General features: G+C 42.9%; 1 protein-coding gene across 3 annotated transcripts in view; it reads left to right on the forward strand.

The window, feature by feature from the left end:
- Positions 1–3146: 3146 nt before the first annotated feature.
- FMR1NB (FMR1 neighbor) overlaps positions 3147–16320 on the forward strand; it is a 48659-nt gene continuing 35485 nt past the window's right edge. For all 3 annotated transcript variants that reach the window (XM_055563150.1, XM_055563152.1, XM_055563153.1), the window contains exon 1: positions 3147–3536. In XM_055563150.1, coding sequence (XP_055419125.1) covers positions 3224–3536 — 313 coding nt within the window. In that variant the 5' untranslated portion in view covers positions 3147–3223. The remainder of the gene's footprint in view (positions 3537–16320) is intronic.

Consider the following 16320-nt stretch of genomic DNA (forward strand, 5'->3'; position numbering starts at 1 on the left):
GAAGCATGCCAGGCTTCCCTGTTCCTTATCATCTCCTGAAGTTTGCCCAAGTTCACGTCCATTCCATCAGTGATGCCATCCAGGCATCTCATCCTCTGATGCCCTCTTCTTCTGCTCTCAGTCTTTCCAAGCATCAGGGTCTTTTCCAGTGAGTCAGCTGTTTGAATCAGGTGACCAAAATACTGGAGCTTCAGCTTCAGCATCAGTCCTTCCAAGGAATATTCAGGGTTGATTTCCTTTAAGATTGACTGGTTTGATCTCCTTGCTGTCCAAGTTACTCTCACGAGTCTTCTCCAGCACCACAGTTTGAAGGCATCAATTCTTTGGGATTCTGCTTTCTTTATGGTCCAGCTCTCACAACCATATGTGAACCACTGGGAAAACCATAACCTTGACTATACGGACCTTTGTTGGTAGAGTGATGTCTCTGCTTTTCAACACACTGCCTAGGTTTGTCATAGCTTTCCTGCCAAGAAGCATTGTGTTCTTATTTCATGGTTGCAGTCACCATCCACAGTGATTTTAGAGCCCAGGAAGAAAAACTATCAAATTTAGTTCCCTTAAAAATACAGGATGAAAGAGGAAACCCAGTGCAGGATTTAAATCTCCATCTGATAGTCTATAAGGTGGATACTTCACATGGCTTTTATTGCCCCCCACCAATCTTGAATTAGTGTTTTGTAAAACAGGAAGTGCCTAGGCTCAATCCTAGAGATTTCATCCTCCTGAGTTTTTGTTAATAATGCAGATTTCTAGCAGCATAATGTGAATTGCTCACGAGTATTGCACTGGTACAGAACTTCCATGCCTTGCCTGCTGACAGCAACATCAAATGCTGCAATCAAGTACAAGTCACAGCGAGCCAGAGCTGACTCTTCACAACCAGGATGTCCACAGCCCATACTTTGCAGAAAGGAAAACTAAAGCTCAGAAAGCACAACCCATAAAGTGGCAGAGAGCTGAGTTCTTAACCGTGTGCTCTAGCTTAGTCCATGAGAGATCAGGGTGGCTATGTGCACCTGGTCACAGGCTCATTTTCCACGGATTCTATGACACGAATGAGGTTGCTGTTGGACAATTGTTCATGAGTCTTTCGAGTGTCCGCATGTCTTGGGGAGGTTTTGTCCTTTGTCCTTAACCCAGCAGTCTTGCATCTTCTGCCAGCATTTATGAGACTATGGCAGTCTGCCTTGTTACTCAGAAGTACAGTAAAATCTCAGACACTTTTCTCAGACACTTCAACTTACAGTTGAAGACAGTAATTTCAAAAGCTGTTAATACAGTTGTCCTCTGGTCAAATTAGTTTTGGAAAAGTTGAGGCCAAAAAAAAAAAAAAAAGAGAGAGAGATTAAAAAAAGATAAAAGGGAAGGAAAGCAGTGTCTTTTTCTGTCAGCTCCTTTAATAAACTACAGAGCATTATGAATTGCTCCTAGATGTGGGGGTGAGGTGGAGTATGCTACATTTCAAGAATTATTTATGTAGGAAAAATTCCTTCCTCCTCCCCACTATGCTGCTGCTGCTGCTAAGTCGCTTCAGTTGTGTCCAACTCTGTGTGACCCCATAGACGGCAGCCCACTAGGCTCCCCCGTCCCTGGGATTCTCCAGACAAGAACACTGGAGTGGGTTGCCATTTCCTCCTCCAATGCATGAAAGTGAAAAGTGAAAGTGAAGTCGCTCAGTCGTGTCCGACTCTTAGCGACCCCATGGACTGCAGCCTACCAGGCTCCTCCTCCATGGGATTTTCCAGGCAAGAGTACTGGAGTGGGGTGCCATCGCCTTCTCCGCCTCCCCGCTACACTATAGAATGCTTATTAACATTGGAAAGAATAACAAGGACAATAGAATACGATTAGTAGAAAACCATTTGGAAGGTCAGAGTAAAATTTAGAAAGAAAAAAGATGGAAATGCAGTTGAAGGGGATCGTTTTCACATCACTTGAAAACTAGACCAAGGTAGTTGAACAAGTGCTCCAGCATCACCTACAAGATGCTTTTCCAGATGTGCCCAAACCAAGTGAGTTAATGGGATTTTGCCCAAGAGTCAGATTTTAGAATCAGGAGGGGACTTTCAGACAATGTTAACTCTCTCATTTTACACATGCAGCACTGAGGCACAGGAGAAGGCAGGCACCTAATTCATTAGTGACAAATGATGGGATTCAAACTGAAGGGTTCTGAGTCTCTTTTTTGTGTTCCTCACACACTTTGCAGAGAAGGCAATGGCAACCCACTCCAGTACTCTTGCCTGGAACATCCCATGGACGGAGGAGCCTGATAGGCAGCAGTCCATGGGGTCGCTAGGAGTCGGACACGACTGAGCGACTTCACTTCACTTTTCACTTTCATGCATTGAAGAAGGAAATGGCAACCCACTCCAGTATTCTTGCCTGAAGAATCCCAGGGACAGAGGAGCCTGGTGAGCTGCCGTCTGTGGGGTTGCATAGAATTGGACACGACTGAATCGATTTAGTAGCAGCAGCAGCACACACTTTGTATTATCATATTGTCCCACTGTATAATTTATTCATAACAACCTTAAGGTCTCTAAAGGCAAATACCATGTTGTTCCACTTAAAAGCTCCTACTGCAGGGTAGCAAGCACCCGAATATATATCACAGTCCCAACGGTCACTTGTCCTATCCAGCGCTGCCCATAACGACTTTCTGCCATGACGGAGATCCTCGTTTTTTCCCCGTCTGATATCGTCACCAGAGCCGTGTGTAGCTACCAAACACTTGGTATGGGGCTACGGGGACTGAGAAAGCAATTTTTTAATTCCATTTAATTTTAATTAATGAAAATGTACATTTAAAAAGCCACATTTATCTGGCGGTGTTGCAGTGACTAAATGTGGTGACCACAGAGGTGTCAGAGGACTGACTTTGAAGCGGAATTAAGAGCCAAGGCTGATGTACAAATTCCAGCTAGGCTTTTTTGTTGGTGCTTGATGCCGCTCAGCGGCTGGCACAGGCCGTTTGGGTCCACTCATTCATTAGACAACGTTTACCACGCCCTACAAGGGCCGGGCCTTGCGTGGGGCGCATGGGCAGAAACAACTAGACATGCCACGCCTTTACGAATGGGCGTGGCCTAGGAACGGCAGGAGAGCCGCACGTGCCACAGGGGAGAGGATGTCACGTAAGCGTCACTGCCCCGAGGTCTTCTGGGTCTTGGGCGGCCATCAGAGAGGGAGTACCTCAGCGTGGCGGCCACCCCGAATTATGCCTACTGATAGAAAGTCGACCCGGGGGAGGATTCGGTCGAGGACCCTGGCAAAGATCCGAGCACTGCAGTGGGCGCGCTCCAAGAAGGTCAATTTGGGAGGGGAGAGCAGTGCGGAGAACCCAGCGACGGGGTCACAGCCTAGGGGTAGAATGGCGTCCGCACAGCAGTCTAGGGGGCAGGCCGCATCTGTGCATGGCGTCCGGGGTGGGACACGCCGGTCTACACTAAAGGTGTGGGTCAGCCAGCGCTTCGGGCTGTTCCTGATAGGTTTCTGGTTCCTCCTGCTGCTGTGCTTCTACATGAGTACTGGTGAGTGCCTGCCCAGAGGACATTGGGCAGGGGTCCCTCAGGGGAACTGGAGGGTGAGGGTGAGGGGAAGATGTCAAAGCGGGTGGGGGGGGGGGAACCTCTGCGCGCTGTGGTGCGAAGGCCATCCATGCCTCCCTCACAGTCGGCCCTCTTATTGATAGACAAATGGCTTCCCTCCTCCTCTCCCTTCAGAAGCACCTTCCGTCCCTTCCATCAGCTCAGAAAAACCTTCCCTCCCCACTTGCCTGCACAAAGCCCTACCCCCTCTCACCTCCTGCCATTTTATAAAACAAAATGGAGGTGAAATTCTCGGAACATAAAATAAACTGGTAGTGAACAGTGTGGTGGCATTTAGATATTGAAACGTTGAGCAGCCACCACCTCTCTCTAGTTCCAAAATATTTTCCTCTCCCCGAATTTAAACCTATACCCACTAAGACTGCAGTTACTCCTCCTTTCCCAGGCCCTGTCCCTATGGATTTGTTTTGGACTTTTACTATCCATGGGAGCATGTAATATTTGTCCTTCCTTGTATATGGCTTATTCTATTTGGTGTAATGGTTTCGAGATTTTGGAACGTTGTAGCATATGTATTGGTGCTTCATCCCTTTTTTATGGCTGAATACTATTCTGTGGTATGAATATACTCCATTTTGTTTGTCCATTTATCAAATTGCTGGGCTTTTGGGTTTTTCCCCAGGGTTTTTCTCTTTCCACTTGCTGGGTATTTTGAATAATACTGTTATGAATGTGCTTAGTCACTCAGTCATGCCCGACTCTACGACCCCATGGACTGTATGGTATGAATATACTCCATTTTGTTTGTCCATTTATCAAATTGCTGGCTTTTAGGTTTTTCCCTAGGGTTTTTCTCTTTCCACTTGCTGGGTATTTTGAATAATACTGTTATGAATGTGCTTAGTCACTCAGTCATGCCTGACTCTACAACCCCATGGACTGTAGTCCGCCAGGCTCCTCCGTGCATGGGGATTTTCCAGGCAGGAATACTGGAGTGGGTTACCATGCTTTTCTTCAGGGGATCTTCCCAACCCAGGGATCAAGCTCAGGTCTCCCGCATTGCAGGTGGATTCTTTACCATCTGAACCACCAGGGAAGCCCAAGAATACTGAAGTGGAGTGCCGTTCCCTTCTCCAGGGGATCTTGCCAAGCTAGGAATTGAACCAGGGTTTCCTGCATTGCAGGCAGGTTCTTTACAGCTGAGCTACCAGGGAAGCTCCATTGTTATGAATATTCCTCTACAAATTTTTGTATATGTTTTCACTTCTCCTGAGCATGTACCTAGGAGTGGAATTGCTAGGTCAAATGGGAATTCCATGTTGACCTGTTTGAGGAAGTCCCCAATTTTTTTCAAAGTGGTTGAGCCACTGACAGTATATGTGTGCTGTGTGCTAAGTCTCTTCAGTCATGTCTGACTCTGGGACCCTATGGACTGTAGCCCGCCAGGTTCATTTGTCCCTGGGATTCTCCAGGCAAGATTACTGGAGTGGGTTGTCATGCCCTTCTCCAGGGCATCTTCCCAACCAGTGGTGAAACCCATGTCTCTTACATCTCCTGCATTGGCAGGCAGGTTCCCAGGTGGCACTAATGGTAAAGAACCCACCTGCCGATGCAGGAGACTTAAGAGACACCGGTTCAATTCCTAGGTGGGGTAGATCCCCTGGAGAAAGAAATGGCAACCCACTCCAGTATTCTTTCCTGGACAATCCCATGGACAGAGAAGCCTGACAGGCAGTAGCCCATAGGATTGCAAAGAGTCAGACGTGACTGAAGCGACTTTGTACATAGCACAGCACAGCACTCCCTAGGAAGCCCATGACAGTGTATGAGGGTCCTCATTTAACCAGGATTTTTTACCATCTCCCTTATGTATGAGCGCCATCCTAGTGCAAGTGAAGTGGTATCGTATTGTGGTTTTCATTAGTATTTCCCTAATGACTAATGATATTGAGTAGCTTTTCATATGCTCTTTGCAGAAATACCTATTCAAATCATTTAACCATTTAAAAGTGGATTCTTTGTGGTTTTGTTACTGAGTTGTAAGAGTTCTTCATATATTCAGAATATGTGATTTTTAAATATTTTCTCTCATTCTGTAGGTTTTCTTTTTAAAAAATTTATGCATTTTTAATTGAAGGATACTTTCCTTACAGTATTGTGTTGGTTTCTGCCATATATCAACATGAATCAGCCATAGGTATACATATGTCCCCCTCTCTTGATTCCCCCTCCCTCCTCCCACCCCATCCCACCCCTCTAGGTTGAGTTCCCTGAGTCAAACAGCAAATTCCCTTTGGCTATATATTTTACATATGGTAAAATGTAATATGTATATGTTTCCACTGTACTCTCTCCATTTGTTCCACCCTCTCCTTCCTGCTTCCACCCCCATATTGGTAAGTCTCTTGTCTATGTCTGAGTCTCCATTGTTGCCCTGCAAATAGATTCATCAATACCATCTTTCTAGATTCCAGATATATGCATTAGTGTACAATATTTGTTTTTCTGACTTCACTGTATGATAGGCACTAGGTTCATCCACCTCATTAGAACTGACTCAAAACATGTTCCTTTTTGTGGCTGAGTAATATTCCATTGTATGTATGCATCACAGCTTCTTTATCCATTCATCTGTTTTATTTTAATAGTTTTGTGGTTTTAGTCCTTATATTTAGGTTGTTGATCTGGTTTGTATTAATTTTTGTTTGTGGTGCATGTTAGGGGTCTAACGTTCTTTTACATGTGAATATTTGAACTGTGGTATTGGAGAAGACTCGTGAGAGTCCCTTGGACTGCAAGGAGATCCAACTAGTCCATTCTAAAGGAGATCAGTCCTGGGTGTTCATTGGAAGGACTGATGCTAAAGCTGAAACTCCAGTACTTTGGCCACCTCATGCGAAGAGTTGACTCATTGGAAAAGACTCTGATGCTGGGAGGGATTGGGGGCAGGAGAAGGGGACGACAGAGGATGAGATGTCTGGATGGCATCACTGACTCAATGGACATGAGTTTGAGTAACTGCAGGAGTTGGTGATGGACAGGGAGGCCTGGCGTGCTGTGATTCATGGGGTCGCAAAGAGTCGGACATGACTGAGCGACTGAACTGAACTGAACTGATTCAGTTATTTCAGTGCCATTTGTTGAAGAGACTATTCATTCCCCTTCGAATAGTCTTGGCACCCTGTTGAAAATCAGTTGACCATAGACCTATGGGTTTATTGATGGACTCTTAAGTTCTGTTTTGTTGGTCTATGTGTCTGTTCCTATGCCAGTACCATACTCTGATTGCTATAGGTTTGTAGCAAGTTGAGAAAGTTGGACATGTGATTCCTTCAGTTTTGTTTCTTCTCATATTGCTTTGAGTATTCAAGGCCTCTTATAATTCCATATAAATTTGAGGACTAACTTTTCTATTTATGCAAAAAGGTCATAAGTTTTGATAGAGATTGTATTTAATCTGTAGATCACAGTGGACAGTATTGCTATCATAACAGCATTAAGTCTTTTAAGCTATGAACATGGCATGTCTTTCCATTAATGGATATTTTCTTTAATTTATTTCAGCAATGTTTTATAGTATTCATTATACAAGTTTTTAACCTCCTTGGTCAAATTTAGTCCTCGATATTTTATTCTTTTGGGTGCTATTGTAAATTGAGTTGTTTTCTTAATTTCCTTTTTGGATTATTTATTGCTGGTGTATAGAAGCACAACTTACTTTTGCATGTTGATCATGTACCCCACAACTTGGCTGAATTGTATGAGCTCTAGTAAGTTTTGTTGTGAACTTTAAAAATATTCTGCCTATAGAATTATTTTATCTGTGAATAGAGATAGTTGTTTTTCCTTTACATTTTGGATGTCTTTTATTTCATTTTATATTCTACTTGCTCTGACTAGAACTTTCAATACAGTGTTGAATAGCAGTGGTAGAAGCGGGCATCCTTCTCTTCTAATCTTAAAGGGAAAGCTTTTGGTTTTTCGCTATTGATTATGATGTTAGCTGTTGATTTTTCATAAATGCTCTTTATCATATTGAGGAAAATCCCTTCTATTCATAGTTTGGTGAGTGGTTTGATCATAAAAGTTGTTGTATTTTGCCAAATATTTTCTCCATACCAATTGAGATGACCATGTGAGTTTTTTTTCCTTCATTCTGTTAAGGTGGTGTGTTCCATTGATATTATTATGTTGAACCATCCTTGGATTCTTGGGATTAAACCCCACTTGGTTATTTTGTATACTGTTTTTAATATGCAGTTGCATTTGATTTGCCAGTATTTTGTATCTGTATTTATATGTGATATTTGTTTGTTTTTTTTTTTTTTCTTGTGGTATCTTTGTCTGGCTTTGGTATAAGATTAATACTGGCATCATAGAATGAGGAAAGACCTGTTCCCTCTTTTTCTGTTTTTGGAAGAGTTTGAGAAGGATTAGTATTACTTCTTTAAATATTTGATAGAAATTACCAGTGAAGCGACTTTTCTTTATAGGGAAGTTTAGATGAGTGTTTCAGTGTCTTTACTTAAAATAGGTCTTCTCTAAAAGGTCTTCTTCCCTAGCTTCCTTTCACAAGCTACTAATTTTCCTCACCAACTTGCACAAACACCCTTCTTTCCCTCATGAATGACTTCCATCCCTCATTTCTCCTAAGAACTTTTTATTATCTCCTATCACATAATCAGTATCAGTTCAATCTCAGTTCAGTCGCTCAGTTGTATCTCTTTGCGACCCCATGAACCTCAGTACGCTAGGCCTCCCTGTCTATCACCAACTCCCGGAGTTCACCCAAACCCATGTCTATTGAGTCGGTGATGCCAGCCAACCATCTCATCCTCTGTTGTCCCCTTCTCCTCCTGCCCTCAATCTTTTCCAGCATCATGGTCTTTAAAATGAGTCAGCTCTTCACATCAGGTGGCCAAAGTATTGGAATTTCAGCTTCAACATCAGTCCTTCCAATGAACACCCAGGACTCATCTCCTTTAGGATGAACTTGGTTGGTTCTCCTTGCAGTCCAAGGGACTCTCAAGAGTCTTCTCCAACACCACAGTTCAAAAGCATCAATTCTTTGGTGCTCAGCTTTCTTTATAGTCCAACTCTCACATACATACATGACCACAGGAAAAACCATAGCCTTGACTAGCTGGATCTTTGTTGGCAAAGTAATGTCTCTGGCTTTTTAATATGCTGTCTAGGTTGGTCATAACTTTCCTTCCAAGGAGTAAGCGTCTTTTAATTTCATGGCTGCAGTCACCATCTGCAGTGATTTTGGAGCCCCCAAAAGTAAAGTCAGCCACTGTTTCCCCATCTATTTGCCATGAAGTGATGGAACCGGATGCCATGATCTTAGTTTTCTGAATGTTGAGCTTTAAGCCAACTTTTTCACTCTCCTCTTTCACTTGCATTGAGAGGCTCTTTAGTTCTTCTTCACTTTTTGCCATAAGGGTGGTGTCATCTGCATATCTGAGGTTATTGATATTTCTCCCGGCAGTCTTGATTCCAGCTTGTGCTTCTTCCAGCCCAGCGTTTCTCATGATGTACTCTGCATATAAGTTAAATACGCAGTGTGACAATATACAGCCTTGACGTACTCCTTTTCCTATTTATCATTACTAAGCTCCCTCACCTCACTGTTCAAAGTGCTAATCTCCACACTTCCTCTCTTAAAGCTCTTCCACCTCTAACCTCACCTTACTAACCCCCCTTACCTAACCTATCAAATTCATTTCTATATCACCTCCTTTCTCAAAGACCTTTCCTTGCTTACTTCCTCTCACAAAAGTGGAAGTGAATGTGTTAGTAGCTCAGTCATGTCTGACTCTCTGTGATCCCATGGACTGTAGCCCACCAGGCTCCTCTGTCCATAGAATTCTCTAGTCAAGAATACTGGAGTGTGTTGCCATGTCCTTCTCCAAGGGATTTTCCCAACCCAGGGATCGAACCCGGGTCTCCTGCATTGCAGGCAGATTCTTTACCACTGAGCCACCAGGGAAGCCCTTCCCTTTTTTTCATGGTTGCCATCCCTGCCTCCTCTAACCTCACAAAATGACTTCCCTTCCTCCCCTGTAAGGCCTCTTTCCCTCCAGTCCTTTCACAAAGTAGGAACTTCCCTCTCTGCACTTAGTACTAAACTCCCTCACCTTTCTCAAAGAACTTTTCTCCTTTACGTATGCTCACGAAGACACTCCTGCTGTCACCTCAGTCACGAATCCCTTTCCTCTTTTATTCTCACAAGTGCTTTCCCCTCTTCATCACCACTCCAGAAGTTCTTCTTAACCTTTAGTCAAGGTCCTTTCATTCTTTACCTCCCCATAATGACTTTTCTTGGATCACCATACAAGTCTTCTCTCCCCTCATTCAAAAACTTTTCTTCCTTATTTCACAAAGCCCTTTACTCCCCTCACTCAAGGTCTTCACTCTCTCACCTCCCTCTTAAAATGCCTTCATTGTTCTTCTCACTCTAACATACCTTCACAAAGAGCTCCTCAGTCAAAATCCTTTCCTTCTCTTATTTACCCTCCTTGAGACCTTTGCTCACTCCCCTCCCCTAGATGCTTGTTTTGGCCCTCCAAAGGCCCCCTAATCTCCCCACTCGCAGGTTTTTCTTCCTCACCACCCACAGGTACTCTCCTTCCTCAGAAGTCTTCTTTTCCTCCTCCTACTCAGTGCTCTTGTGGCCTCACTTTCCTCACTCAAAGTCTTTCCTCCTCCAGATCTTTCTTGCTGCCCGGCCCCCAAATCCAGTACTTTTCCTTTCCCCACAGCCTGCTCTCTTAGCTCAAAGATACCCTTGTCAAGAAAGGGCCTTGTCTACCTTACCTCCTTCAGGCTGCCCTCCCTCCCAACCCCCTCACTATGGTATTTTGTCTCCTCCTCTGCATAAAGGACTTGGGTTTCCCACAGTATTCTTCCCTCCCTCCTTCCCTCAAGCTCCAGCTTCAAACCCAAAGACCTTCCATGATCCCCACGTCTAATCTCAGTGACTTCTCTCTCCCTGCCCTCCCAAGAGTCCTTCCATCTCTTCAACTAAGATCCTCCACAGTCAAAAGGAGGAGGCAAAAATTGGGCAGAGGCATTGTAAGTAAAAGGAACAGAAACCACTATATACTGTGTCATGGTTGCTTGGGGATAAAATTTAGTGTTAAATATAGTATACGTTATGCACTCTTTTATCAACTATTTTAAGTAAGGTAGAAAAATATGATTCCTGCTCTTTAAAAAATATTTTAAGATGCATTGTAAATGATCATTTACAAATCATATTATTTAAGATTATTCATATGTATTTTTCCTACTATTCATCTAAAATACAAAGTATTTCTGAATTACTTTTAATGTATTTGTAAATGTTAGTTACAAATAAAACTGAGAACCTTACAAACTGAGACCTTTTTCATTCTCTGAAAAAGTAATTTAGAAAATACAACTATATATTGTTGTATTTTCTTAGTTCATGAGTTCTTCATTTTCTACTTCTGTTTTGAGTAGATCTCTTTGAAAAAGAGAATACTGTTATTCAGTGTAATTTCTTTATTCCCATGAGGACTTTTTCCAATATAGGTTTAACATGTTTTCTCTTAAAATAGTCCATGATTCATTCTTTATGTTGTCAAATTTCCCAGATCCTCAAAAGGTAACATACGACTGGATGGATTAAATATCATTTTGCATTTAAAATGATTTAACTCAATTATGCGATGGGTTGACGTGTATCTCCCTGCTCCCTGCATCAAAAAATGTAGTACATTTTTTGTACTGGTACCTCAGAATGTGACCTGATTTGGAGATAAGGTCTTTATAGAGGTAATCAAGTTAAAGTGAAGTGGGCCCTAATCCAGTATGAATGGTTTCATTATAAAAAGGAGAGATTTGAACACAGAGATAGACATTGATAGTATAAAGACTATATGAATAGACACGGGGAGTAGACAGCCATCTATAAGCCAAGGAGAGAGGCTTTCTTTCACAGTTCTCAGAAAGAATCAACCCTGTTGACATCTTAATTTTGAACTTCTGGCCACTGGAATTGTTGAAACAATAAATTTCTGTTGTTCAAGCCACTAGGTTTATGGTGCTTTCTTACAATGACCCTAGCAAACTAAAACATACTATTGTTGTTAATTAAGTTGCTAAGTCATGTCTGACTCTTAGCGACCCAATGCCAGGATTCCCTGTCCTTCACTATCTCCTAGAGTTTGCTCAAATTCATGTCCAGTTAGTCGGTGATGCTGTCTAACAATTTCATCCCCTTCTGCCCTCTTCTCTTTTGCCTTCAGTGTTTCCCAGCATCAGTGTCTTTTGCAATGAATCGGCTCTTTGCATCAGGTGGTCAGAGTATATTCAGGGTAAAATAAATAAAAATAATTTGGCCACGCCCTTGGAGTATTGCAGTGAAATCAGGGTACTTGGTCCCAGAGCTAAAATTTCCCTTCTTCATAGACAGGCCCTTCTGAGTTCTCTTAGATTTAATGCCACCAGAGGGAATTGAGGTTGAGGGATCTGAAGTAACTGCTGGGATAGCTCCAGGTTGTATTGTCATTTTGACCTTGCTTTTCACGTTGTTTTTATGCACAAGGCATATAAACTAGTGGCATACAGGATGAAGAGACCAGTAGATCAGGACTGGGAATTTGATCCCATTTCCTCCACCAGTTCTCTAACTTACTGGGTTAGTCCTTATTGCATGTCCATTTTGGGGGGGAGATTAAAAAAGAGAAATAAAGATTGACCAGTAGGTAACATATTCAGAATGTTTTAGCTCCATGGGGGGGCGGGGAACCTCTTGACTAGTTTTTGTATTATTATACTTCATTTCTCTGTTATGCTTGGTGAGTAAATGAGGCAGTGCACCTTGATTGACTGCCTGGTACCACACTAAACACGAACTTTGGTCTTGATTTAACCATTTGTATATGTGGTGTAGTTGGAGGAACCCTGAACTAGGAGTTAGGAGACCTGAGTCATCGTGATTCTGCCACTGACTTGCTATGTGACTTTTGAGGAATCGTTTTACCTGTTTAGGTTTCAGTTATCTTGTCTAAAAATTGAGATTTCACTAGACAGGTGTTTCTCCTGCTTCAGTCATTTGTATAACACCTTCATAATTTGTTATCTTAATGCTACCGGTTATTCATATTTTCTTTAAATTGCCTCACTTTTTAATATAAATGCATTTGTTTTAAAAGGAAACTGTAGCACTGTTATAAATGGAAAACTGGTCATATTTGTGATTAAGAGAATTATTTATAAAAATCAATATCATGAAAACAAAGTAATGTTATTAAAGTTAGAAACAATATAAAAAGTGAAAGACATATGATGAAATATTTATGGTTTTACATTGTATTAAGCATTTCGTGTATGACTTCATGTAATGCTTAGAATTCTTCAAAGTAAATTCTATTCCCATTTTGCAGATGAGTAAACTGAGGCAAAGAGAAGTTTACTAATTTGTCCAAGTTGACTAGCTAGTACCTGGCAGAGTCAGAATGCAAATTCAGGTCTGTTTGAGGCTGAGGCCCAGAAAAGACTGCAGCATAGGTAGACCCTCAAATAAAGCCGTAGCAAAATCCTCTTCAAGCTGATACTGTTGCAGGAAAGCGGACCCCTTCCAGGGCCCGAAACTGGGCTCTTGTCTAACACTCGGAAATGAATTGTCCGAGGAGACACATGTGCTGGCAAAGCAAGAGATTTTATTGGGAAAGGGCACCCGGGTGGGGTGCAGTAGGGTAAGGGAACCCAGGAGAACTGCTCTGCCACGTGGCTCGCAGTCTCGGGTTTTATGGTGATGGGATTAGTTTCCGGGTGGTCTTTGACCAATCATTCTAAATCAGAGTCTTTCCTGGTGGCGCACACATCACTCAGCCAAGTTGGATGCTAGCGAGAGGGATTCTGGGAAGTGGACGGACACGCGGTGTCTCCTTTAGACCTTTCCCGAACTCTTCCGGTTGGTGGTGGCTCATTAGTTCCATATTCCTTATCAGGATCTCCTGTCATAAAACAACTCATGCAAATGGTTACTATAGTACCTGGCTAGGGTGGGTGGTCTCAATCTGTGTGCTTCCCCTAACAACTCCCCCCTGAGAGACTTCATACTCAATATACTTCTTGGGAATTGGGGCGGAGGTCTCTTTCTTCTGTAACTTCTTCCTGCCGTGTATGGGCATAGGCCTGCCTAGCAGAGCAGAAGTGTCTCTCTCTACCTGATCTAAGTTGGGGTGTTTCACATCTGAAACCAGCTTCCACCTTTGTAGTAACAGCAATTTAGTTTAAAACTGTTGGCCCCTCTCAGAGATGAAATGGACAAGGGCCAAAACAGGAGGCCTAAAAGGATGGTCATCTCTGGTCCCTGGAAACACAAGGCAACATTTGGGGTGAGGGTTGCAGGATTTGTGACCCTTTTTGATTGGTTGGTGGTGAGGCAACAGAGCTGTGCTCCAGGAATCTTGTGTTCAGTCTGAAGTTACCATCCTCCCCCTGGATGGGGGCTCAAAGACACTGTTAGGCATATTTCTTTGAGTAGGAACCAGGACTCTGTCTGGAGGCTGTACCAACCTTTGTTTCTCCTGTTTCTGTATCCACTCCCTTCCCTGATTAGTAATTATTTGAATCCACCCTTTGGCACTCAGGGAAGGTCAAGGAGGCTGAATGAAGCCTATATCCTACAGACAAGCAATGGAGAACACAGAACAGATCTCTACTCCAGAGCCCCACAGAGTTCTACTCAGTTTTAATTTAGGGAACTAGGCAACTATGACTGTGATAACTTCCTGTCAAAATGGGACATAGGACTCCCTCAGCTTGGAGTGTAGACACTGAATTGGAAGTATTTCTGAGTTCCAAGTTCTAGATCTGAGTCTTGTATGATTAAAATCTCAATGCCTTGGTCTGCCATTTTGGTGTAACAGACCCAATTAGAAGTAGTTGGAGGAGTGATAACTGGAATTTAGTAGGCAAAATAAATCTCATTTCTTTTTAGAAGAATAGGCTTGAAACCCAGTCTGGACCTGGCACTTCAGGGAGACTTGTAGCGAGGTAACCAGTTGCCTCAGATCATATCAGTCGCTCAGATGTGTCCGACTCTTTGCGACCCCATGAATCGCAGCACGCCAGGCCTCCCTGTCCATCACCAACTCCCTGAGTTCACTGAGACTCACGTCCATCGAGTCGGTGATGCCATCCAGCCATCTCATCCTCTGCCGTCCCCTTCTCCTCCTGCCCCCAATCCCTCCCAGGATCAGAGTCTTTTCCAATGAGTCAACTCTTGGCATGAGGTGGCCAAAGTACTGGAGTCTCAGCTTCAGCATCATTCCTTCCAAAGAAATCCCAGGGCTGATCTCCTTCAGAATGGACTGGTTGGATCTCCTTGCAGTCCAAGGGACTCTCAAGAGTCTTCTCCAACACCACAGTTCAAAAGCATCAATTCTTCAGCGCTCAGCCTTCTTCACAGTCCAACTCTCACATCCATACATGACCACAGGAAAAACCATAGCCTTGACTAGATAGACCATTTTTGACAAAGTAATGTCTCTGCTTTTTAATATGCTGTCTATGTTGGTCATAACTTTCCTTCCAAGGAGTAAGCGTCTTTTTATTTCGTGGCTGAAATCACCATCTGCAGTGATTTGGGAGCCCAGAAAAATAAAGTCTGACACTGTTTCCACTGTTTCCCCATCTATTTCCCATGAAGTGATGGGACCAGATGCCATGATCTTCGTTTTCTGAATGTTGAGCTTTAAGCCAACTTTTTCACTCTCCACTTCCACTTTCATCAAGAGGCTTTTTAGTTCCTCTTTACTTTCTGCCATAAGGGTGGTGTCATCTGCATATCTGAGGTTATTGATATTTCTCCCGGCAATCTTGATTCCAGCTTGTGTTTCTTCCAGTCCAGCGATTCTCATGATATATTCTGCATATAAGTTAAATAAACAGGGTGACAATATACAGCCTTGACGTACTCCTTTTCCTATTTAGAACCAGTCTGTTGTTCCATGTCCAGTTCTAACTGTTGCTTCCTGACCTGCATACAGATTTCTCAATAGGCAGGTCAGGTGGTCTGGGTATTCCCATCTCTTTCAGAATTTTCCACAGTTTATTGTGATCCACACAGTCAAAGGCTTTGGCATAGTCAATAAAGCAGAAATAGATGTTTTGCTGAAACTCTCTTGCTTTTTCCATGATCCAGCGGATGTTGGCAATTTGATCTCTGGTTCCTCTGCCTTTTCTAAAACCAGCTTGCACATCAGGAAGTTCATGGTTCACATATTGCTGAAGCCTGTCTTGGAGAATTTTGAGCATTACTTTACTAGCATGTGAGATGAGTGCAATTGTGCAGTAGTTTGAGCTTTCTTTGGGATTAGAATGAAAACTGACCTTTTCCAGTTGTGTGGCCACTGCTGAGTTTTCCAAATTTGCTGGCATATTGAGTGCAGCATTTTCACAGCATCATCTTTCAGGATTTGTAATAGCTCAACTGGAATTCTGTCACCTCCACTACCTTTGTTCATAGTGATGCTTTCTAAGGCCCACTTGACTTCACATTCCAGGATGTCTGGCTCTAGGTCAGTGATCACACCATTGTGATTATCTGGGTCGTGAAGCTCTTTTTTGTATAGTTCTTCTGTGTATTCTTGCCATCTCTTCTTAATATCTTCTGCTTCTGTTAAGTCCATACCATTTCTGTCCTTTATCGAGCCCATCTTTGCATGAAATGTTCCTTTGGTATCTCTGATTTTCTTGAAGAGATCTCTATTCTTTCCCATTCTGT

This window comes from Bubalus kerabau, chromosome X, assembly GCF_029407905.1.
Source record: "Bubalus kerabau isolate K-KA32 ecotype Philippines breed swamp buffalo chromosome X, PCC_UOA_SB_1v2, whole genome shotgun sequence".
Taxonomy (NCBI): Eukaryota; Metazoa; Chordata; class Mammalia; order Artiodactyla; family Bovidae; genus Bubalus; species Bubalus kerabau.